We start from the raw sequence: 26231 nt of genomic DNA, 5'->3' as shown, positions 1-26231 counted from the left end.
TCGCCTGTATATTGTACTATGGCAACTCCCAGTTATTTTGTAACATTGCATAGCTCTCCTGTTATTGAACAGTCAGTAGGATTTAATGGTTCCACTTGGCTTTGTATGATGTATAAATTGTTAATGTCATTAATCCACTTGATTTGAGTTTCCTACCAATGTGTTTTGAAACACTAGTCTTTCTAAAGGTAATATCACTGCATCTTAATAACACTCTTTATATTTTTACATGCATTTGCTAAGATTGGTTGTGATTAATATTGTCTTAAATTATGTATCCTGTGAATAATTAGAGTTTAACTTCAGCAACTGCAAAGTTATCTCATTATTAATGCTATTGTCTGTTTATGTTTTACTGTCATTACATGTTTCATGTACATTAACCTTGGTGTCATCCCTTGTTTATTTTAAATATGCTATTACACTTTAATTTAATGCAAAGAAAAAAATGTTGGATATGGGTTGGACTATTTTGGTTTAAAATATTTTCCTCCAAGGAGATGAGGGAACATAATTGGGATTAATTTTAGCCTCCTTCATATTCATTGATCCATGAGTAGAATCTGTAATTTGAATCCCTAAATATGTCAAGGGTTGAAACTGCCAGGGTTAGTCAATTTGTGGTAATTTTTAAACTGGTGGTTCAATTGTTTGTGCAATATAAGTAACAAGGGTTGGATCACTATGTAGGTAACTCTTGCTTAATGCTTATCTATTGAACATCAAGTACAATCCAACCTTTCCTACCTTGAACTGCTTTTGGGAGATGCTTTGAATAAAGCTATCTTATACCACACACAGTGCCCAGAGTCACAAAAATGTAGAGTTCTCAGAGAACTGTAGAATTTGGAAAGGAAATGTTTTATTGTTTGGTCCTGTGGTTGAGGGACCACATTATGATGGATGACTGGGAGTGATGCAAGTTTGGGTACAGGCAGTAAGGTTTGGAGAAAATGTCAGGGTGGCCAGGGAGGTATTGGGAGAACAGGTTTTAAAATAGATGGTTGAAATTTTCACTGGAAGAAAGGGCAATGCAGCAGCAGAAAGTGGTGATATTACAGAGAAAGTACACTCAGAAACTCTGTATGATAAATAGGTACAAAAAATGTGGCTATGGCGGATATGGAAGCATTACAACCATTAGAGGATTAATTGAGATTGTGGGGGCTTCAACATTCAATGGGGAGTTTTGGAATAGGAGCCAAAGGCTTGAAATTGGAGCTACTCCTATCAGGACACGGTTCAGAAATATTTGTACAGGCAAATGATGGCATCAGTTTGTCTGACCTGGCCAACTATCAGATGCTAAGTTTTGTCTCAGAAAGTCAATGATGCTAGATTTAATTTCCTAACTCTATTTTTTGTGCTCCTGTTTCTGCTTTAATTTAAAGCTGAGGCTATTTTAATAAACTTTAATGTGAAGTGGAAAATCTGAATAATAGGCCATATCTTGCTGGTGCTGGGTTATTCCCCACTATCAGCTAGAATTGTATTTGCTTGAAGAAAAAAGTTGTGATTGGAGATATAATAATGGCATAACGCTGGTTTTCACTGGCATTTATTTGTAAAACAGCGACTCCTGGCATTTCCATATACAGGGTACTGTACATAGTAAAAGTTGAAATGCAGAAGCAATTGTCACTGGCATTGTGCTGCTCTGCAGGGAGAAATATTGCAACCTTTGCAGCACGGAATCTGTGATTGACAGAGATTTCAACATTACACATTATATGTCGCTGATTTTAGTTTAAATTAAAAAAAGCTCAAAAAAGCTCCCTGGCCCTGAAAATCTAATTATGCATGCACAGATTGCCATTTCCTCACAATAGCATGTAAACTTCTAGTTATATTTTTAAAAACTGTTTTCAATGTGTATGTTATTTTGGTTTTAGTTTCAACCATCACAATGAGCTTGATCTTAATTCTTAAGGGGTTGGACAGGCTAGATGCAGGAAGATTGCTCCCGATGTTGGGGAAGTCCAGGACAAGGGGTCACAGCTTAAGGATAAGGGGGAAATCCTTTAAAACCGAGATGAGAAGAACTTTTTTCACACAGAGAGTGGTGAATCTCTGGAACTCCCTGCCACAGAGGGTAGTCGAGGCCAGTTCATTGGCTATATTTAAGAGGGATTTAGATGTGGCCCTTGTGGCTAAGGGGATCAGAGGGTATGGAGAGAAGGCAGGTACGGGATACTGAGTTGGATGATCAGCCATGATCATATTGAATGGCGGTGCAGGCTCGAAGGGCCGAATGGCCTACTCCTGCACCTAATTTCTATGTTTCTATGTATTATGTTTTTGTAAAAAAAACTATAATGTTTTTTTTAACTGGTTATCATGAAGAAGGTTTGGAAAAGTTTTGACGTATTTGCTGGTTTTGAAGAATGCGAGGTGATTTTATGGAAATATCATATTCTGAGGTTGGATGTGGAGAGGATGTTTTCTCTTGAGAGAATCTAGGACTAGGCTCATTGTTTAAATATTAACTACCCATATAAGAAAGAGATGAGGTAATATTTTCTCTCAGAATGTCAAGAGCCTTTGGAACTCTCGTCCAAGGCCATAGAAACACTGAATGTTTTGAAGATAAATGTTGATAGATTCTCAGTGATGCAGAGTTGAGGTAACATTAAAATCACTCACGATCTAAGTGAACAGTGGAACAAGCATGAGCTGCTGACTGGCCTATTCCTGCTCCTAGTTTGTATATTGTTCTTTCTGATAGGCAACATCTTCATCATAATATATCAGTAGATGAATGTCACAGTTTCTCTGCAAATAACGGCAGGCCCTTTCCCCGTGCACGTTGCATTGGGAAAAGGCTTAATCCTTTGTGTATGAATTGAAGGCTGAGTAATATTATTAGAATCTTCTTCAGGCTCAGGTTCAACTGGAGCTGCTGTTCAGTTCGTGCTGTATCTTTTAAATAACATTGAAAATTTAGGATGATTTCAAAAACAAGTTCAACTATTAACTCTCATTTCAGTAATTACCTAGTAACTCAGTGTTTTACAGTTCAAGGTAATACGTTTTCAGTTATTTGTTATGACATTGCATTTGGTCTTTTGTGGTTGTTTAATTGAATTTTTAACTATCTTCATTCAGCTTATTTAGAGGTGACTGCTGGTTAATATTCCTTTCAGAAATGAAAAATCAATATTATGTGCACCTTTCCGATGCCATTTTTCAATCAATGAGAATTAAAACTAAATTGATGTTCGACTTTTAAATTGTTCTTGTACGTTTCATAAAATCTACTTGATGTTTTTGAACCCTATTCACTTCATGATTTAAGTTTCTTAAATCATGGCCACAGACTTTGCCACAGGAGCCGTAGATGGAGATTGCCCAGGTTGTTTGAATTATTGCATGCCTTGTCTGTTATTTATGCTTGGCATCCACATGCTCGTCAGAGAGGCTCAAAGTGCTGAGTGCCCTTCTGGATGCTTTCTGCTAGTTTGAGCAGTCTTTGGCCAGAGGTTCCCCTGGTCAACAAAGATTTATGCATTTCAAGAAGGCTTTGAAGGTGCCCTTTAATCATTTTTGGATATGTCTGGATATGTTTTAGTCGTGGAGTTCAGCATAGACGGCTTGTTTCAGAAGTAAGATGTCAGGACAGTGTGTCAAGAACCGCAATGCTGATGATGGTGGCTTGTGAAAGGATCATCATTGATTTATTTATTCTGTTGGTGATTTTGGACTATTTTGTCGATGCAACAATAATTATATTTTTGAGGCGCTCTGAGATGATTACCTGATGTTTACTGTTTCTCCAGCACAGTAGGATGTGGGTAGTGCTGATTTGTAGATCATGAGCTTGGTCTCAGTTGGAGATGTTGTCGTTCAATTGCTTTATTCTGCATGTGATGACAGCTAAACTGCCAAGTTAGAAAAGCTCAGTTATTCATCTGGTGCTGAACCTAACTGGTTCTGATGGATTAAATATGTCTGTTAACCCAACAACTATGCAATGTGACAGATGCCACAGTTTCAGCCCAACCTTGGCAACTGTTTCAGTGTAATGGGCCTGTTCCACTTAGGCGATTTATCGGGCGACTGGAACGACGACACACGCACACATCACTTCCTTCACCAGCCCGATATGCAGGCGGAGGACAGGGCAAGCGGGGGGAGCACTGTCTGAGTGAAATTCACACGGTGCAAAGCCAATGTGATACAGACACACACCGCGAAGAACAGGAAGATTAGCGCTGTAATTAAGATGGTGAAAGCACAGTGTATGGGAAGGGTCACGTAAGTCCTTTAAAAGCATGGGGAGAAGGAGAGGAGACAACTTTTAAGAAGCCAGAGATACACGGCTGTGAAGCTTGGCAGACATTAACATTACCATTCGGTTATCCTTGGTTCTGAAAACAACTGCTTACGTTTTTTTCCCCCAATGAGCCAATGAAATTCACTGGTCAGCACAGGCTACAACCTACGAGAACCTGGCAACCCACTACCACTGCACCTATGACACGAGAATTCTCACTACTCTCCATGGCAGCTTCATTCTGCTTGCCGCTAATTTTTCAACATGTTCGAGGCGACCATAATGAGGCCGCGACTAGTACCCAGAATGCGGGAACTCCTCACGACCATGAAGGAGACTATCCGGCAACCACCCGCGAACATGTGGCGACCATGTGGCAACCGCATAGATTCCTGCAGTCGCCTAAAAAGTCGCCTTAGTGGGACAGTCCCATAAGATAGACATAAAAGGCTGGAGTAACTCAGTGGGACAGGCAGCATCTCTGGATAGAAGGAATGGGTGACGTTTCGGGTTGAAGGGTCTTGACCCAAAACATCACCCATTCCTTCTATCCAGAGATGTTGCCCGTCCCGCTGAGTTACTCCAGCATTTTGTGTCAATCATTGGTTTAAAACAGCATTTGCAGTTCCTTACTACAATGTTTCAGTGTGAGGCTGGTCGCTCCCTTGGTACTGTCCCTGCATTAACATAGTTGTTCCCTCTGAAGTGCCAGTCATTGATCCAGTTCATCAGTAAAGCACCAGGAAGCTTTTACTGGATTTAAAAAATAAGTACTTGCAGCAAGTATGCCGCGGTAGGATGGCTACTGTACTACAAAATTCTGCAGTTCCACTTCCATTGGAAACCCTCATAAATGATGGACCTAATACATTCATCAGTTTAATCAGAAGATGCATGGTTTAATTAAGATGCACAGACGACTTTTGATTCTGCTCATCATTTACTCAGATTGTGGTCTGGGTGCCTGGTTTCATAACCTTAACACAAAATTGCAATTTTCAATTAACTCATACTCAACATATTTTGTAGGGAGAATGGCCAGGTCATTTTTTCCTTCAGTTTTGTGCCATTTTTCATTTATCTTTCAACAATATCTCAACAATGTTTGAAGAAAAAAAATGGCAATTTCCCAATGGTTTATCCAAACTGTCATAAAATTACAAAGGTTATTAAAGTAGGCTAAACTTTAGTGGAACGGAGTTGATTAACATTACTTAAGAGTTATAGAGTGAAGCCCAGAAATTGGAGTTGGGTCACATCAGCCACAATCTAATTAGTTCAAGGGGATAACTGATATCTACAGTAAAAACTGTTCAAATGACATCCCTTAAATACCAAAGTTTTTAATCTAAGGAAATGACGCACCACATTTTCTTGGAGAGCTTGTTTGCCATTAATGTGACATGCCGCTAAAATACCGTGAGAATTAAATGGATAGGAACTGTCAGTGACTGCAAATGTGCAGTTACGCATAAAACCTTAGTTAAATTAAAGTTCCTGTCCATTTTGCTACAAAACACCCGTATATTGCCAACAAATGTTTGGATTTGCAGTAATTACCCACTGGACATGTAGAAACACAGTTACTGTTAATACCATAGTCATGAGGATAGCATTTTGATTGTCAATTGTAATGTTTTAGTTTTTAGTTAAGTTTAGAGACACAGCGTAAAAACACGGCCTTTTGCCCATTGAGTCCATGCCAATCATTGATCACCCATACGCTAGTTTTGTATTTTCCCACTTTCATATCCTACACACTCGGTGCAATTTACAGATGCCAATTAATCTACAAATCTGCACGTCTTTCGAATGTGGGATGAAACGAACACCTGTAGAAAACCTACGTGGTCACAAGGTGAAAGTACAAACTGTATAGACAGCGTGCATAGTCAGGATCGAACCCTGATCTCTGGCGCTGTGAGGCAGCAGCTATACTGCAAGAATTGAATTTGTATTCTGCGATATTTTTTATCTATTTAGGTTGTTTTCCTTAGCTATCCTTATTCTTGATTATGCATGTTGTATTCTTTGCTTAAAGGTAAGAAATACAAATGTTGGGGTTTACTTTCCAAAGAACAATAATTAAATTCATTTTCAAGGTCAAACCAAAAATAAAATACAATGCCAGAATTTAATTTTCCTTTATGTGTGGAGCTGCAGTGGGCAATTTGCGGATAAGGTGTGATTCCTTGTGTTTTATCATATTAATATATTGAATTTCTTTAAAGTAAACTCACCATCTGCAGTAAATTTCTGGATTAAATTATTCGTCAGTTTATATTTAATGAGGAAACTAATTTATTTGTAAATGCACCTAGCTGTTTTTTAATCATAGCTTATAAAATCAAAATGCTCTTCCTGTCTCCAATATGTTATTTATTTTAGAATATTTAATGATTGATTTGAATTTGCAGAAAGAACGAAGAAAGACATGACAGCCAAGGGGTCAACTGGGATGGAAATAATATTATCAACACTTGAGGTAAATGTTTTTCCTATTCCTTCAAATACTTTGGTAAATAATCTTTACACGTTGGATTTTATTGTTGGAAAGAGTTTCACACTATCAAAAAAATAATTTGTTGTTCTGTTCCTACAGAGATGAATGTAAAAATTAGAACCCTCATTGCATCTATGACCCTCTGTGGAGGAATATGACTAGAACAGTAAATGAATGCCTTTGAATTTCAATTTAAATGGCTGACCCTAAGTTCTGAGGTCTTCAGATTGGGGAAACTACTGTCAGTTTCTCTCAAAATCAGATCTTTCAATGAAGACACCTCTCATTCTTCTAGACTGCAGAGAAAGTAGCCCAGTCCTACTCAATTTTCTTTGTCATGGGACAATATCCACATTTCAAGATTAAGTTTGGTACCTTTGAGTCACTCCAATGCAACTTCTATCCTTCTTTGGATATAGAGATGCTAAGTGCACACAGTATTCCATGTGTGATCTTGCCAACCCAACAATCCCCCCCCCCTCCCCCCTTCCCTCATACACACATATGAGCAAAACACATGTTTTTGTTTGCAAATGCCCTTGAAGTAATTACCCTGTACCAACATGTTAACTATCTGCACACTATCACATCTGAATCTCTCAGACATTTTAACATTATTCAAAAATAACTTTTTTCTATTTTTTCTAGCACATTTCAAATTGCTCACATTATGGCCTGCTGCATATTTGTGTAACTAAGACATCCTGTATGAATCCCTTTGAAACTCATGAATTCCTGTTCGTAATTCACTGCATTGTCCGCAATCAATGCACTAAACGCAATTCTTGCATCTTAATTGATCCTTCCAGTACCCCACTAATAACTGCCTGTAAATGTGAAAAGGTCTGTATTCCTCTAGTTTCCATCTTCTATCAATTTTCTACTCATAATATTTTACCCTGATTTTGACAACACTATTTAGTGTCAATGTTTTCACATGGCTTTCGAAAGTACATAAGTGGTTCACAATTTTTACCTGGTAATTAGTTGCCCAATAAAGTATATTAAATTGGTCTCTTATTCCCATATGTTTTTCTCGTGAGCCATGAAGAGATTATTTTATTGTCAAGTTTTTATTCCTCAAAGAAATATACATCTTTTCAAAATTATGAAATATTTATTTAAATTGTTATTTTAATTTCCCTGTAAATCTTTAAACTCATTTCCCAGTATACTGTAGCCTATTTCTTCTTCATACCTTTTTTTTGTTCTAAATTAAACTGTGCTGCGCAATTTTCTTTTAGTTTATCTCTAAACTAAACGAATTAACTAAAATTATTTTATATTGTGCCCTTCATTCCTCAAATTGTTAATGACATTCTTTCCATGCTTCAGTGGTCTGGTTTTCTACAACCCATTCCCAATATAACTACAATGGGTTTAGAGAATTTGTCCTAATCTCGTGAGTTACTGAGATCACTCACGAGTTGCAGAAAACGTGTTTATTTGGCCACAAGATGAACCTGCTACAGTTCTTGCAATGGAATAAAATCCATCCAAAAGATCTCGACTATTTAATTAAATCTCTTATCTTTTTTAATTAAACAGATTGTTTTTGTGCCAATTTGGCAATGCAGTTATGCACTCAAATTCTGAAGTGCGGTTTTAATCCACAGGTTTCTGATTGAGACTTGTCTCTGGTATCATGCATTGTTTTTCTTTCAATATAATAATTGATCTTAAAATCAGAATATCTTAAATGAAGCAACATTGCAATTTACAATATCACTCCAGAGATTTCTCTCTGGTGGGTTGCTCCTACCTGACTTACCTTGAGAAGTTGATCTTACCATAGAGAAATCTATGGGCTGGAGGGCGCTGTGCAACCAGGGCGACATGGTGGCGCACCTGGTAGAACTGCTGCCTCTCAGCACCAGTTATCCAGGTTCAATTCTGACCTCGGGTGCTGTCCATGAGGAGTTTGCACGTTCTCACTGTAGGTTTCCCTCGGATGCTTCAGTTTTCTCCCAAATCCCAAAAGATGTGCTAGTTAGTTGTTTAAATAGCCTCTGTAAATTGCCCTTAACGTGTAGGGAGTGAGTGTGAAAGTGTGATAACACAGAACTGGTGTGAGTGGGTGATAAATGATTGGCATAGACCAGGTGGGCATATTTCCACGCTGTATCTCAAAACTAAACCAAACAAAAGGAAAGGGAGCCAACAACTTTGAATGCATCCAATAGGAGATGATGAAAGTGATTGCAGGATCCAGACAATCTGTTAACACATGGACGAGTTGCTGCTGTCGGACCCCATCAGAGTCCCACCAGTTATTCCACCCAAGCTGCAGCCCTGAGCCCTAAAAATCAGCTTGGAGCAGTCTCAACTCTCGCCCCACCCATCTAACAACAGTCCTCACACAGGCAGCAACTGCACACTGCCACAATAGTTTGCCCACACCAAACTCTGCAGTGATGTGACCATTGCTTCATTGCTGTTGGACCACCAATGAGAGGTCCGTATCCTTGTCATGTTACTGGCACAGCTAAAATGTTCCTTTTTAAGCACAGGAGGTATCTAATTGTTATTCTTTGGATTCCAGTACTATAACATGTCCCTTTTCTGTGGGGCAGCACAAAGCGGGATGTTACTATATTTTACGTCAGAAATGCTGCTGTAATGTTAAGGAAATTATGGAAAGCTTAATGATGCTAGTACAATTTAAAGATATGACTACTGCCTCTCAAAGATGTGTTGTCAAGGGTGACTTAGCTTGGTGTGTCAACATAATTGCTATAAGATTATTTATTTGCACTTGTTCTTGTTCTGAATCCCTCTCAACCTTCCATCCCAATAGCCATCAAGATGTATTCCTTAGCAGTCCTTCAATACAGGCATCTAATCTCCAGATTTAATTACTTTATCATCAATAGTCGTAATTTCTGCTGGTAAAGCCCTAAGCTTTGGAATTTCTCCCCTTAGTTCATAAATCATTGGAGCAGAATTAGGTCATTCGGTCCATTGAGTCTAATCTGTCATTCAATTATGGCTAATTTATCATCTCCTCTCAACCCCCTTCTCCTGCCTTCTCCCCATCTCCTTTGACACCCTTATTAATAAAGTATCTGTCAAGCTCCGCTTTAAAAATACCCAAAGACTTGGTCTCCATAGCAGTCTGCGGCAATGAATTCCACAGATTCACTACCCTCTGGCTAAATAAATTCCTCCTCATCTCCATTCTAAAGGTACATCCTTTTATTCTGAGGATGTATTCAGTGCCCTCTGGTCTTAGACACTTCCACTGGTGAACACATCTTCTCCACACCCACTCTATCCAGGTCTTTCATTATTCAGTAAAGCCCCTGTCCCACTTACGTGTCATTGGCATGCTAATTACGCGACCTCGTGGTCGCGTTGAGGCATGACTTGATGCGTCCGCACAGCCATCTGGAGTGAGTGACGTCATTTGAAGATGGACGCAAAATGCAGGAGTAACTCAGAGCAGGGCCAAGAAAATTGAAGATAGACACAAAATGCAGGAGTAAGTCAGCGGGACCGACAGCATCTCTGGAGAGAAGCAATGGGTGATGTTTCGGGTCAAGACTCTTCTTCAGTCCGAAAGAAGGGTCTTGACCCGAAATGTCATCCATTCATTCTCTTCAGAGATGCTGCCGGTCCCGCTGACTTACTCCTGCATTTTGTATCTATCTTCAATTTTCTTGGCCCTGCTCTGGGAGTAGAAGTGGGGGCGGATCCGGACCGCAACGGCCGTGAGCCCCAGGCCGAGTTCGATGATCGTTTGCCTGCTTCTGCTGCTGTTGAAGGTGAGACGTTGCGTCACGCCATGGTCTTGGGCCTGTCCTACTTTGGCTGCGATATCGCGCACAACTCCATACTCCTCCACGCTTCTCAGTGGGACCGGCCCCGCACAGCCGCTCGATGCCAGTGCGCCTCAACGCGACGACGAGGTCGCGTAATTTGCGTGCCAAGGACAAGTAAGTGGGACAGGGCCTTGTTTCAACGAGATCACCCTTCTAAACTCCAGCAGGTACAGGCCCAGAGCCATCAAATACACATCATACATTATCATGGGTCTCTCTATCTCATTACTCTCACCCATTATTATAATTGTTTCTGAAAACCTATCACTTTAGATATCTGTTCTCTTTAAGATGTTCTTGTGGGGATTAATATCCAATTGCATTTGATAATGTTCGTGTGTACGCCTTGGTATATTTATACTATATTGAAGGTTTAAGTTGTTCTCATCAAATATTTTAAATTAAAACAATTCTCTATGAATTAAATTATAAAAAAGTTAACTTTTTTTCAATGGTGATCTCCCATGGCAATATTATAGTGGAATAAAATTATGCCTTCATTGATCTTTCATTGCATATTTAAGATCACTAAAAGACAGAATCTGCTCATACACAGTCAGATGCTTTTGACTGATGGTGAAGAAAAAATAATTTGTTTTTCAGAACTCTCGTGACCAACAAATGACATTGAATATTCTCAACATACTTAATGAATTGGTTTCAGTGGGTGAGTTTGTACAAAAATATATATATAAATTTCTGAACTTTGAATTCTCCTTGTATACTATCGCATGGTTGCATTTCTAGCTGGGGTTTGAAAGTGAGAAAGAGAGCTCGGTGAGAAAATTATTACCGTGCAATAATTCCATATCATAGTGGACACTGCATTATCCACATGGAATGCATTATTTCCCCATCCTGGTTCTGAATATCAGAAGAAAATACAATTGGTTGGTTACTTAAGACATTGTCCAATATGTTAGCTTTAGATGCGGCTAATTACTTTATTTGTTTGATCAGTAAAAAGCAAGGGAATTCATCTTTACACATGTGATCTAGCTCTGGATTTTCACATTGCAACAATATATTATTTTTTAATGGCTTCAAAAATTGGTAACTTAATGCAAAAGTTGCTTTTTAATTCTGCAATACTACTTAGTTTGCTTAAAAATACGTAAAATAGCTGAAAACGGCAGACCAAACTATTGAAACACCACTCTTCTTTTTTCATATCCATCTTCCGTGTTTCAAATGTTGACAACGCTGTCATCGTCCGTCCTGAAAAGGACGCAAGCTAATATTTTCAGACCACCAGCTGTCATTATTGCCTCTGAAACAACTGCTTCAGCACACCAATGATCAATTGCTCTGCCAGGGTACATCTTGGCAAACCAGGGGACAATATTGATATACATAGAGAGCAGGGGTGGGTCTATTGTCAATGCATGAGTTTACACTTTGAGAAATCACTGAAGAAATCAACGCACTACTAGATTGAAACGTAAGTGATACAGCATACGACTGTGTGAGTTGAAGCACACAAGTATTCCAAACTCAGTGAAAGGAAAAGAATACAAAATGTAGAAGTGATTTGTGGTGAAGCTATGTAATGCACCAGATGAAATTAGTTTGCTAATTTATGTGAATTGGTGCATGTAACTAAGATACCATCATTGTTAAACTTGTTAGTCAAGGGACATAAAGCACAGTACAGACCCTTTGACCCCCAATGTCTCTGCTTAACATAGGCCAAGCTAAACTAATCTCATCTGCCTGCATGTGATCCATACCCCTCTGTTCCCTGCATATCCATATGCCTATCTAAAAGCCTCTTAAACGCCACTATCATATCTGCCACCACCTACCTGGCAGCGCATTCCAGGCACCCACTGCCCTCTGTGTAAAAAAAAATCATACAGTTTTAAGGTTTTTAAAATTTTAAAACTGCAATTTTGTATCAATCAAACATTGGAAGTTGTCAGTTGTATTATTGAACATTCTGTAATCAATGACAAAATGGAGACTCATGACGGGCACCCGAAAAAGGGACCACATCACCCCGATCCTGGCCTCTCTCCACTGGCTCCCTGTGCGGTTCCGTATACATTTCAAGACCATCCTCTATGTCTACAAAGCCCTCAATGGGCTTGCCCCCTCCTACATTAAAAGTCTTCTCGCCCACCACTCCACCTCCAGGTCCCTCAGATCGGCCGACTTGGGGCTGCTGAATATCCCTTAGCTTAGGGGCGGCCGCGCCTTTGCGGTTGCAGCTCCTAGACTGTGGAACAGCATCCCCTTCCCATCAGAACTGCCCCCTCCATCAACTCCTTTAAGTCAAGACCAAAAACGTATCTATACTCCCAAGCCTTTCCTGACGTCCACTGAGCGAGGGCTATATGTATATATGTATGTAGTTTGTTTGTTTATACTATTCTATATACTATTGTTATAAGTTATAACAAATGTAAAGCACTTTGGCCAACGAGAGTTGTTTTTTAAATGTGCTATATAAATAAATGTGACTTGACTTGACATGGAAACTCATGTTTCATGGAGAGAGGTAGATTTGAGTTGCTTGCGGTGGTAGGTACTAGATCAGGTGTGGGGAACCTTTTCATGTTGGAATGCCGCATTAAGTTAGCTGTAATCTAATAAGGCCGCATCCAAGAAACTTCAATTAGATATGCTTCAAAATGTACATTATTTTGTTAAAATAGCCCTCATGACTTACTAATGTTTTAATTGTGGCCGTCAGTCGGGGAGGATTATTTCGGTGAATCTTCTTTTACTCTTTGGTATTTTAAATACGTTCATTTTAAGATTAAAATTTAAATAATAAAAGACGTACAAAAACATATTAATAAAAATAAAAGGATTTGTTCTACTAAATTTGGATTCATTCAAAAGGCCGCACTTAATGGCCTAGAAGGCCGCAGGTTCACCACCCCTGTACAAGATGATAATGAACAGATAGATTGTGAGAAGGAGTGAAAATGAGGCAGTAACTGCGGCAAAATTATTGATAAATTTCCTTTATCAAAAGCCCAAATGCCTTTTTCTCATTAAATGCACACAGTTTAAAGATATAATTAATGGCTTCCAATGTTTGATTGATGTAAAGTTGTTATTCTAATATGTATTAACAAATAAACTTTATCTTGATGTAAGTTTACAATTTCTTTAAGATTTGTTACAAATATTGTTAAGACTTTCTAGCTTATTTGTGCATTAATTTCTGTAGGAATAAACATAAAATAAACAGTATGTTCCAGATAATATAAAGCAAGAGTTTGGATTATTTTCTTCCTTTTTCTCTCATTTTTTTTTCTAGTTTCCATAATCTGAAACTCTGAAGCATCCTTAAATCTCCTATTAGCAGACCCATGCCACCTGGTGTTTGAAAACAGTAAATTCAATATCTGTAAAATAAGTCCCATATTTACTGTTTATAAAATCCACCCAGTTAAATATTTCTATGCAAAACATCTATTTTAACTGTGAAGGAGTTCATAAAGTCACTGCTGATTCTGAAATAAATCCAAATCTTCTTGGGTATCCTCCCAGCAGGAATCTGCAAGGAAAAATGAGTCTAATTCCAGTTTCCCCATAACATTATTAAAAGGGAGGAGTTTGACAAAAATAAGATGAATAAAACGTGACAACATCCATAAAATGTTGCAAACTTTCTCAGAGCACCAGAACGGGTCAATGATGCCAAACATGATGTCTACCATTCTCATCCCATTGGCTTAAATTAGGTCTGTATCCTTCTATGCATTTCCTATCCAATTGACCTTTGTAATTCTATCTGCCTCTACCACGTCTTCACAGTTTACAGTTTAAGGATAAGAGGGAAATCTTTTAGGACCGAGATGAGGAAAACATTTCTCACACAGAGAGTGGTGAATCTCTGGTATTCTCTGCCACAGAAGGTAGTTGAGGCCCGTTCATTGGCTATATTTAAGAGGGAGTTAGATGTGGCCCTTGTGGCTAATGGGATCAGCGGGTATGGAGAGAAGGCAGGTACGGGATACTGAGTTGGATGATCAGCCATGATCATATTGAATGGCGGTGCAGGCTCGAAGGGCCGAATGGCCTACTCCTGCACCTATTTTCTATGTTTCTGGTAGCTCATTCCAGATAATCACCACTCTCTATGTGGAAAAGCATACGCCTCAGAACTCCTTTAAATTTCTCCCCTCTCACTCTTAACCTGTACCCTCTATTTCTAGACTCCCCTGTTCTGGGAGAAAGACTATCCTATCTATGTCCTCATAATTTTATAAACCTCTCTGTCATCCCTCAGCTACCAATGTTCTAGAGAGAATAAACACAGCCTATCCAATTTTCCCTTATAAATATAGCCCTCCACACCAGGCAACATCCGGATGAATCTCTTCTGCAGTCTCTCTATTGTTACCATATCTTTCCTGTTGTGTGGCAACCTGAACTGTACACAATACTCCAAATCTGTCTTAATCAATGTATTGTAAAGCTGCAACTCTTGTACTCAATACCTCAAGCTTGCCAAGTTCCTTCTAGTTACTACCCTATCCACCTCTGTCACAGCTTTCAGGAAGCAATGGACTCGCACCCCAAGGTGTCCCTGTACTTCAACACTCCTGAGGTCCATGCCATTTGTTCTACATGTCCCACCAGAATGTATCTTTCTAAAGTGTATTACCTCACTTGCCTCAACAACATTCTACACTAATGATCTTGGAAGGCTGTTGCATCTAATAGCAGCATTCCAATAGTGTCTTAAAGCTATTTTGAGTTAACAAAAAGGTGGGATAGGGATGGAAAGCAAAGATAAATATGTGTAGAAGGCATGTTAATTCACATTTGGCATTTCAATAAACTGCCACACACAATTTGTTTGATTGGAAAGGAGCGGCAGATAAAAGAGAATAAATTAATTCTTAATAACACCGAAGACAGGTGGAACCGGCCCTTCCAGCTGCTGGAAAAAAATTAACAATGTTTATATAAATCATTGGCTAATCGACCGCCTCTTTGACATCAAGGCTGCTTGGATGTCAAGTATTACTTTTAACACATGGCTGACAACACTATCGCTTGCGAGAAATTCAATCCACAGTGATCACTGAATCTTTGTGGGATTACTCAGCAGATCAGGCATCATCTGTGAAAAAGGAAATAGCTGACATTTAAGGTTAATTAGAATGGGAAAGAGAACAAGTTAGTTTAGGTGGAGGAGGATAGTGGGTAAAAGAAAGGGAATATCTCTGATAGACCGAGTCTGGGTGACCTAATGTGGCAATTAAGGAGCTGTTAAGATAAAATTGAACTACTTTATTCATGTAAGGTATGGCTGTGGGAGATGCTGTAAGCAGACTATACCTAAAAGGAAAATTGATAAACTGAGCCAACAAAGAAATCCATTAATTCTGATAGAACTAGAAAGAAAGAGCAAATGATCTAACATTGGATAATTCGTTATTGATTCCTGCACATTGCATTACCAGACAGAAAATTAGGTATTGTTTCTAAAGTTTGCAATGGGCCCCCTTGTTTCAATGCTGGCTACCATGGACAGAAAGGTCAGAGAGGTAGTAGCTCCTTTATTGTAGGGGAGACTACATGGTGAATACCAAAAGCAGGACACTAGGTTGAAAGAAGTGTGGGGGAATCACTATTTCATCCAGAAATCCTATTTGGATCTCTGGATGGTGGAAAAAGAAGGGGTGCAAGGACAAGTATTGCACCTCCTGCGATTACATGGGAAAGTGCCATACAATGGGAAGTTGGAGGTGGGGAGGAAAGAAGTGGGCAATCCGTTTGAAATGCTGAACATGTAACATGTATTCAATATTCAGGAGGGATAGACAGAAAGGAAAAGGAGGCGGGGTAGCGTTGCTGGTTAGAGAGGAGATTAACTCAATAGAAAGGAAGGACATTAGCTTGGAGGATGTGTAATCGATATGGGTAGAGCTGCGAAACACAAAGGGGCAGAAAACGCTAGTGGGAGTTGTGTACCGGCCACCTAACAGTAGTAGTTGAGTTGGGAATGGCATCACACAGGAAATTTGAAATGCGTGCAACAAAGGTAAAACAATTATAATGGGTGACTTCAATCTACATATAGATTGGGTGAATCAAATTGGCAGGGGTGCTGAGGAAGAGGATTTCTTGGAATGTATGCGGGATAGTTTTCTAAACCAACATGTAGAAGAACCAACGAGAGAGCAGGCTATTCTAGACTGGGTATTGAGTAATGAGGAAGGGTTAGTTAGCAGTCTTGTTGTGCGTGGCCCCTTGGGCAAGAGTGACCATAATATGGTTGAGTTCTTCATTAGGATGGAGAGTGACATTGTTAATTCAGAAACAAGGGTCCTGAACTTAAAGAAAGGTGACTTTGAGGGTATGAGACGTGAATTGGCCAAGATAGACTGGCAAATGATTCTTAAAGGGTTGACGGTGGATATGCAATGGAAGGCATTTAAAAACTGCATGGATGAACTACAACAATTGTTCATCCCAGTTTGGCAAAAGAATAAATCAGGGAAGGTAGTGCATCCGTGGATAACAAGGGAAATCAGGGATAGTATCAAAATAAAAGATGAAGCGTACAAATTAGCCAGAAAAAGCAGCTTACCAGAGGACTGGGAGAAATTCAGAGTCCAGCAGAGGAGGACAAAAGGCTTAATTAGGAAAGGGAAAATAGATTATGAAAGAAAACTGGCAGGGAACATAAAAACTGACTGCAAAAGTTTTTATAGATATGTGAAGAGGAAAAGATTAGTTAAAACAAATGTAGGTCCCTTGCAGTCAGAAACAGGCGAATTGATCATGGGGAACAAGGACATGGCAGACCAATTGAATAACTACTTTGGTTCTGTCTTCACTAAGGAAGACATAAATAATCTGCCGGGAATAGCAAGTGACCGGGGGTTAAATGAGATGGAGGAACTGAGTGAAATCCAGGTTAGCCGGGAAGTGGTGTTAGGTAAATTGAATGGATTAAAGGCCGATAAATCCCCAGGGCCAGATAAGTTGCATCCCAGAGTACTTAAGGAAGTAGCCGCAGAAATAGTGGATGCATTAGTGATAATTTTTCAAAACTCTTTTAGATTCTGGAGTAGTTGCTGAGGACTGGAGGGTAGCTAATGTAACCCCACTTTTTACAAAGGGAGGGAGAGAGAAAATGGGGAATTACAGACCAGTTAGTCTAACATCGGTAGTGGGGAATTCTGGAGTCAGTTATTAAAGATGGGATAGCAGCACATTTGGAAAGTGGTGAATTCATTGGAAAAATTCAGCATGGATTTATGAAAGGTAAATCATGTTTTATGTCTGATAGAAGCAAAGAATCGTTTTGAAAAGTGATTTTGAATGAAATCCAGGCTAATGTCCAGAAAGCTATATTCATCTGTACATAAAATCCGACATTTACTTGGATTACATTTGCAAAGTAAAACAGTCAATTATATATTTTTTAAACAAGTAATTTATATCTTTCCAGGTGGAGGACGCAGGGGTAGCGTCTTGGTATCCAAAGGAGGGAGTCAGATTCTGCTTCAATTGCTATCTAGTGCCAGTAAAGATATACCACCAAATGAAGAGATTATGGTGCAACTACATTCCATTCTGGCAAAGATTGGACCAAAAGGTGTGTTTTTTTTAAATTGAACCAAGCATGAAGATGCATTAGCTCAAAGATAATATCTATTTGACCACCATGTTTCCATGTTAAGTATTGGGCATGATCTTTTAAAACACTATTTTCATAGAAACATAGAAAATAGGTGCAGGAGTAGGCCATTCGGCCCTTCGAGCCTGCACCGCCATTCAATATGATCATGGCTGATCATCCAACTCAATATCCTGTAACTGCCTTCTCTCCATACGCCCTGATCCCTTTAGCCACGAGGGCCACATCTAACTCCCTCTTAAATATAGCCAATGAACTGGCCTCAACTACCTTCTGTGGCAGAGAATTCCAGAGATTCACCACTCTCTGTGTGAAAAATGTTTTTCTCATCTCGGTCCTAAAAGATTTCCCCCTTATCCTTAAACTGTGACCCTTTGTTCTAGACTTCCCCAACATCGGGAACAATCTTCCTGCATCTAGCCTGTCCAACCCCTTAAGAATTTTGTAAGTTTCTATAAGATCCCCCCTCAATCTTCTAAATTCTAGCGAGTACAAGCTGAGTCTATCCAGTCTTTCTTCATCTGAAAGTTCTGACATCCCAGGAATCAGGTGAACCTTCTCTGTACTCCCTCTATGGCAAGAATGTCTTTCCCCAGAATGTCTTTCCTCAGATTTCATTCATGCAGTATGGCAGCAAACATGAGGATAATTAACAGGTTCATTGGCTTCATGCTTATAAGCCCATGGAGTACCTTTTTGTGTTTCTGATTACTGGATCAGAATGGCTGTCTATCATGTGACCCAATTTCCATTTCAATATTTTCAATTGAACCAAAGTCAAGCATGGACAGATAAATCACTGTGTCAGTTTATGGCCAGTTGGAAAAGATAATAGTTTTCCTTTGGACCAATGGTGATCATCTAGTTGTAACTCAGAGTTTGGAATTGAAGTCGTATGATACGCCTCAAAACTGAACTGAATGAACCTGGTAATTTGTGAGCTGGCTCAACCTCATAATACTCATTCGGGCTGCAAAATTAGAATTGAAGCTCAACTGAAGCCGTAAAGACTTTTTAGGAAAATAATCTACTCAAACAGGCATGCATGCAATTGTAAATAAATATAAATGAAGAAGTAATTACACAATGCCCTTACATTTCAGCTTTTCAGGTGTTACAATGCTAATTAATTATTTGGATCGATGTTCACTATTGTTATGTATGGGGACAATGAATTTTGATGCAATAGGATCTCACAAATAGAACCAAATAGGTCATATTAAAGTAGTCTTAAGGTTATCTTACTTTGGCTGTTTTATGGCTGTGAAGCATGCCTTGAAGCTATCTGACCCAAAATCCATATCTTTCTATAGTTTCGAACATTGAGAGTCAAGCATGTTAAATTGCCATCTGCACCGGGAACAGGACAATGAATTTCGTTCTAGTTGCAGGTTTACAGACTCAATAATATGACAAACAAAGATGTATTATCAGTAATAGTAGGTAACCAGACTGTAAAAGTGCAAACAGTTGTAAGTAGTGCAACCAAAACAAAATACTATTTAAGATCATTGCTGAGGTTGAATTATGGAGTTGTGCATTGGGATTCAGGAGCTTGATGGTTGATTGGAAGAAGCTTTTCCTGAATGGTCATGGTTTATGGGTTTGTGTATCTTCTCCCCAATGGTAGCAGTGAGATGAGAGCATGGCCAGGGTGGTGTGGGTCTATGACAGGCACGTGCCGTGAGTAATTACTCAGGGTAGGCAGTCAGTCGGCTTTAAAAAAAAAAATCAAACCACGCATGCGCAGATTGTTCTCTCCGTAAAAATAAAAACAGTAACAATTCAATTTTCCCAAGGCTTCCTAGTCTCCTTTATTCTGAATTACTGAATGGGTGGGGGGGGGGGGGGGGGGGGTGAAGGGTGATGGCAGGTGGAGAGATGGTGGGGAAAAACGGGAGCACAGGGACAAGTTGAATCAGTTGTCATCTAATTGAATGACAACACTTGTTCAAGGGACCAATTGGGGGGACAGTTCCTTTCACAGCGTGTGGAGAGTCTGTGCCAGGGGTAAAGTTGTGGGGAGGGCAGGAGTGTTGAGAAGGAGGGGGTCGGGGATAATGCCAGTGACTCACTCACTCACCGCTGCCGCAGCTCTCCGGGCGTGAAGCCACCGCATTGTAGCCGGGGATAGAAGCAGCTCGCGGAGCTGCGAGCGGCTGCCGGGACCCGACAGCAGAACTTGCCGCCACTTCAACGCCTTCTGCCGGCCCGCTCACCTCTGGCAGTGCTTTCCGTCTGAACACCTCTCACCTGCCGCTCGCTCATGTCAGCTGCTTCCTGCAAATCCTTAAATTCCCACAGCGGCAGGAGAGAGGTTTTTAGATGGAGAGCTGCCAGAGGTGAGCGGGGGGCGGCAGAAGGCGCTGAGGTGGCGGCCGGTTCCGCTGTCCGGCCCGGCGGCCGCTCGCTCCCCCGCCCCCCCCACCCCCGGCCACAATGCGGTGACTCCGTGCAAGGAGCGTCGCAAGTGGGTTACTGGTATAAACCAGATCCCCTCCTTCACAACGCTCCTACCCTTCCCGCAACTTTACTCCGGGCCAGACTCCCCAGACGCTGTGAAAGGAGCTCTCCCCCCACCCCCACACCCCGGGAAATACTGTATTTAAATACATCACCAAGAAATGCACTTACCACATCATTGGTACACGAGCTCTCTCTGTTTCCTAAGATACACTTAAAATAATGCCAATCCATATTTGAAAACCCCGCCAAGAAACTAGCGCTGCGCATGGGCAGTAGGCTGCTGCGCATGCTCAGTGCTGCAAAGGCAGAATTTCAGCTGCCTTCAGCCCCGCTTGAAATTGACGGCTTCCAGCAGCGCTGACGGCACGTGGGCTGCACAGACCTTCAAGGGTTACAAGCGCTGCTGATGAAGGCACGGAGAATTATGTCTACCTAAGAGATCGATCTCTTAGAAAGGCATAATTCTCCCATGCCTTTACTATTTATATTTAGTAATTACCATGTTATAATTTTAGTCAGGGTAGGCAGTGCCTACCTTGCCTACCCTGACGGCACGTGCCTGGTCTATGATAATATTGGCTTCCATTTTGAGGCAGTACTTTCTGTTAATCATTTCAAAGGTGGGGAGTTCAATGCTCATGAGCAACCAGGCAATGCCCATCACCTTCTGCACCCTTCTTGTGCATTCGAGTTAACAAACTAAGCTATGGTGCAACCAGTCTATATGCTCTTTAATGTACCCCTGTAGAAGTCTGATTATAGTATTTGGTGTACTACCAAATCTCCTCAGTCTTTGAAGGAAGTAGAGGCGTTGAGGAGTTTTTTATGTCATTGTATCAATGTGCTGGGTCTAGGACAGATCTTCAGAGATATGTTTTCCTGGAACTTGAAACTGTTGACACTCTTCATTGCCATCCTTTCGATGAAGATGCTTTTCCTTCCTGAAATCTATAATTCGCTGTTTATCTGTGGTTCTGGGAGGCAAATTATAGGGGGTCCATGTCCTGACTAATAAAGTAGGAGTTGGTGTGCATCATAACTAACCTCTGAAAGCAGTTCATTACAACAGACATGAATGTCACTGAGGCATGTCACCAAGTTGGACCATTTAAGAATGATTTTTGGAATGTGGCCAGGTACACCATTAAGTCCACCCTTGTGAAGGATGTGCCATTGGCCGCAGTAACTGAGATCACGGTGTAATCGGGGTGGGGGGGGGGGGGGGGGGGGGGGGGGCGGGCCTGTGAAGGAACAGTGGTGTTCTCCCTTTCGAAGTGAGCATGAAAGCATTGAGGAATGATGCATCATTGTTACTCAGACTCAGAGTCAGAGTCAAGAAAGCAGGGCCTTCGGCCCAACATGCCCACATTGACCAACATGCCCCATCTACACCAGTCCCACCTGCTTGTGGATGACCCATATCCTTCTAAACCTAGTGTTCAAGAAGGAACTGCAGGTGCTGGAAAATCGAAGGTACACAAAAATGCTGGAGAAACTCAGCGGGTGCAGCAGCATCTATGGAGCGAAGGAAATAGGTAACGTTTCGGGCCGAAACCCTTCTTCAGACTGATAGGGGGTGGCGGGGAGAAGGAAGGAAAAAGGGGAGGAGACTAAGCGGAGGTTGGGCGATCGTTTCGCCGAACACCTCCGTTCGGTCCACAAGAACCTACCTGACCTCCCGGTGGCTCAGCACTTCAACGCCCCCTCCCATTCCCAATCCGACCTCTCTGTCCTGGGTCTCCTTCATTGCCAGAGTGAGCAACACTGGAAATTGGAGGAACAGCACCTCATATTCCACTTGGGGAGCCTGCATCCGGTGGGCATGAACATCGAATTCTCCCAATTTTGTTAGCCCTTGATGTCTCCTCCCCTTCCTTAGCCCTCGAGCTGTCTCCTCCCATCCCCCCGCCCTCAGGACTCCTCCTCCTCCCCTTTTTCCTTCCTTCTCCCCGCCACCCCCTATCAGTCTGAAGAAGGGTTTTGGCCCGAAACGTTACCTATTTCCTTCGCTCCATAGATGCTGCTGCACCCGCTGAGTTTCTCCAGCTTTTTTGTGTACCTTCCTTCTAAACCTATCCTATTTAAATGTATATTTTAATTTCACATTTAATCTGTACATTTTAAACATCGTGATTATACCTGCCTCAACTACCTCCTCTGACAGTTCGTTCCATATACCCACCACCCTTTGTGTAAAGAATAAAGTTGCACCTCAGGTTCCTATTAAATTTTCCCCCCACTCAGCTTAAACCTATGTTCTCTTCTTGATTCAATTAATCTGGAAAAAAGACTGCATTTACCCTATCTGTTATTCTCATGATCATATACACCTTATAAGATCACCCCTCATTCTCTTGAGCTCCAGAGGATAAAGTCCTAGTCTGCTACCCTGTAGCTCAGCCCCTCAATCTCGTAAATCTTGTCTGCACCCTTTCCAGCTTCATCTTTCCTATAACATGGTGCCCAAAACTCAACATAATACTCCAAATGTGGCCTCATTGATGTCTTGTACAACTGTAACATACCCTCCCAACTTCTATACTCAATACTCTGACTGATGAAGGCCAATGTGACAAAACCCTTCTTGACCCGTCCTCGCGGCCTACCAGCGGGCTTGGAGCGCCGTTTCCTGGCGGGGACCGCCCAGCACCTCGGCCTCGGTGGCGGCACAGCGCTGGAGCGCTATCGTGGAGCAGAGCGTGCGATGCCTTGCCTGGGTCGCCGCGCTGGATCGACGCGCTGGAGCTCCAGTGAGCTGAGACCGCCGAGTTCAACACCTCCGGGCTGCGGATCTGCGGAGCGGAGTGGGCGGCGCCGATTTCAACATCGGGAGCCTGGGAGCTCCAAACCGGCGCGGCCTTGTCGGCTTCGGAAGCCGCGGTCCCCAGTCAGGAAGCGGCCGTTCCAGGTGGCCCAGCCGCTGAGTGGACTCTCCCGACGCCGGGGCAACACCACCCGGTGAGAACGGCCAGGAACATCGGGCCTCCGTAGAGGCAACTGCGGTGGCCTCAATAGGCCCGACTTTGGGTGAACTTCGGGTTGGGGACTGGACATTGTGCCTTCCCCCACAGTGGTGTCCATTGTTGGGGGGATGATTTTTTGTCTGTACGTAATCCTGTTAGTCTTTGTCCAAGATGGCTGCCGTGAAGAGAGAGTGGACGCTGGCGCGCTTTAGCTGCCGCTGCTCTCTCTTCACATTGTGTTTTTGATTTTTTGTTTTTGGACTGAATTCTTTTTAATTTGTGTTTCTGTGATGTCTTTATTATTTATTTTATTCTGATTATATGTTTTTTTATTCCTGTTAATCTTTGTAAGGTGCCCTTGAGATGTCTGAAAGGCACCCAAAAATAAAATTTATTATTATTATTATTATTATTATTAGTAATTGACCATTTTCAAAGAACTATATACCTGCACACTTAAATCCCTCTATTCTACAACACTCCCTAAGTCCTAGCATTCACAGTGTAGACTTGCCCTGGTTAAAGCCCTGTCCCATGGTACGAGTTCATTCCAAGAGCTCTCCCGAGTTTAAAAAAAAATAAAACTCGTGGTAAGCACGGAGAATAAACATAGCGGGTATGTCAGAACTCGGGGACGTCTCTTAGCGGCTCGTAACACTAACGGCAGGTACTCGTGAAGACTCGTTAACGGCAGGTAAGTATAGGAAGACTCGTGAAGATTTTTCAACATGTTGAAAAATGTCCACGACAGCCCCGAGTACCGACGAGTGGCCATTACCGTAAATCTCTAAGTTCGAATCAGGGCAAACTCGGGAGAACTCTTGGAATGAACTCTTACCGTGAGACAGGACTTTTAGACTTCCCAAAATGCAACCTTGCACTTATCTGTATTAAACTCCATTAATCCTGCTGCAACACCATCTTTGCAATCTGTAATACTATACACTTTAGTGTACTCTCCAAACTTACTAATTGTGCCTTGTATGTTCTCATCCAGATCATTGATAACAAACAGCAATGGGCCCAGTACTGAACCCTGATGCACACCACTAGTCACAGTCCTCCGGTCCAAAAAGCAACCTTCCACCATCATCCTCTGCTTCCTTCCATGAAGCTAATTTTCCATCCAGTCAGCTATCTCTCCTTGGATCCCATGCAATGTAACCTTCCAGAGCAGCCTATCATGCAGATCCTTGTCAAATATGTTTCTAATTTGCCTCAATTTCTCGACAATGCTGCTCTCCAGATCGATACTCATCTCCAGCACAACTTTGTTTGTTGTCACTTCATTCAGATCAGCACTTCCCACAATATTGATATGGACAAACCAATCACAAATGATAATACCTGTATTACATTATTACTTTATCTACTTCTTGATTTCCAATAATTTCATCTAAAGAAGACTTTGGCCATTTTCTTTCAGTCTCTGGAATAATCTATACCTTTGCTATTGACTGCCATCATATTCCTGGGTCACTGACTTGGGCTGAATCAAACTATCTTCCACTGTGCTATTTTGTGCTGAGTTGAGCTTTTGCCTCCATTTTAGTTTTGAGCGACAGTTAGCATTAATTTCAACATAGGCTATCCTCACTTCTACTTCAGCAGATCAGCTGCTGAATCAATTTATGTTGTTAATTCTATCTTTTCCAAACCTTTGAATCTTCTATCTTCTGGAAACTAACTTCAAACCTTTACTGACCGTACTCTAGCCTATTCAAAGTACCACGTATTTAATTCAGAAGTCTGTTTTGGCTGCTAGTTCCTTCATAGTTGTGCTGGATTCTCTCTAGGCCATTCCCATCTCTGGAGCCTCTTCTCACATCATACCATCTCCATATCTCCCACACACCCCTTCTTTCCACATCACTTGCTAAACTCTGCGTTCCTTTAACCCTGGTCTTTTTTTTGTAAACTCTTATTTTGCTTTATGTAGGCTTTTTTTCAACCATGTTAAGACCACGGTGGATTTTCGGTTTGAGTTATCTAAGTACATAATCCGATTCTGAACTGTCACAACATGATTTAATAAGTCGTTATATGCTTCTTTTTAGTGCAGTGCAAATGTTGTCATTGAAGAGATTTAAAATGTAACTTTAAAGATAAAATGAAGTAAATGCATTATTTCAGATGAAATGTTCGGTGATATTTATGATATTATAAATGGGTCCAAACAGAAAATTACCCAAGTTCCCATCTTGCGTATTGTCTTAATATGATATGACAAAGTAAGCATTGGTGATTCTTTTGCAGATTCCGCTGAATCACCATGTCATTTCATTGAATTAGGGACAATTATGTCATTTTTGATTTTTTTTAAATCACTGATATTCTTGTGTTCTCCAGTTCTCGCTCCTGTTTATAACATATTTTAATCAGTTGAACTTTTGATGGTTTAATGACGTTATAAAAATAAACTTCTCCACAATCATCTGGCTCCCATCAAATTTTATTCATCTTTCCGTGAATCCTCTTCTATAGTCATTTAAACTCTAAATTGAGGCATGTTTCAAAGCGTATAATTAATTAGCCTGTACATTGTTCGGGCATATTTTATACAAAATTCTGTGCTTGGTTCAGAGCACGG

General features: G+C 41.0%; 1 protein-coding gene across 4 annotated transcripts in view; it reads left to right on the top strand.

The window, feature by feature from the left end:
* agtpbp1 (ATP/GTP binding carboxypeptidase 1) overlaps positions 1-26231 on the top strand; it is a 206777-nt gene that overhangs the window by 53036 nt on the left and 127510 nt on the right. For all 4 annotated transcript variants that reach the window (XM_033017668.1, XM_033017669.1, XM_033017667.1 and 1 more), the window contains 3 exons: positions 6691-6758; positions 11201-11264; positions 18024-18170. In XM_033017668.1, the coding sequence (XP_032873559.1) occupies positions 6691-6758; positions 11201-11264; positions 18024-18170 (279 nt within the window). The remainder of the gene's footprint in view (positions 1-6690; positions 6759-11200; positions 11265-18023; positions 18171-26231) is intronic.

Source organism: Amblyraja radiata, chromosome 3, assembly GCF_010909765.2.
Source record: "Amblyraja radiata isolate CabotCenter1 chromosome 3, sAmbRad1.1.pri, whole genome shotgun sequence".
Classification (NCBI taxonomy): Eukaryota; Metazoa; Chordata; class Chondrichthyes; order Rajiformes; family Rajidae; genus Amblyraja; species Amblyraja radiata.
The sequence above is the reverse complement of the archived record's forward strand: the minus strand, read 5'-3'. Positions and strand labels throughout refer to the sequence as shown.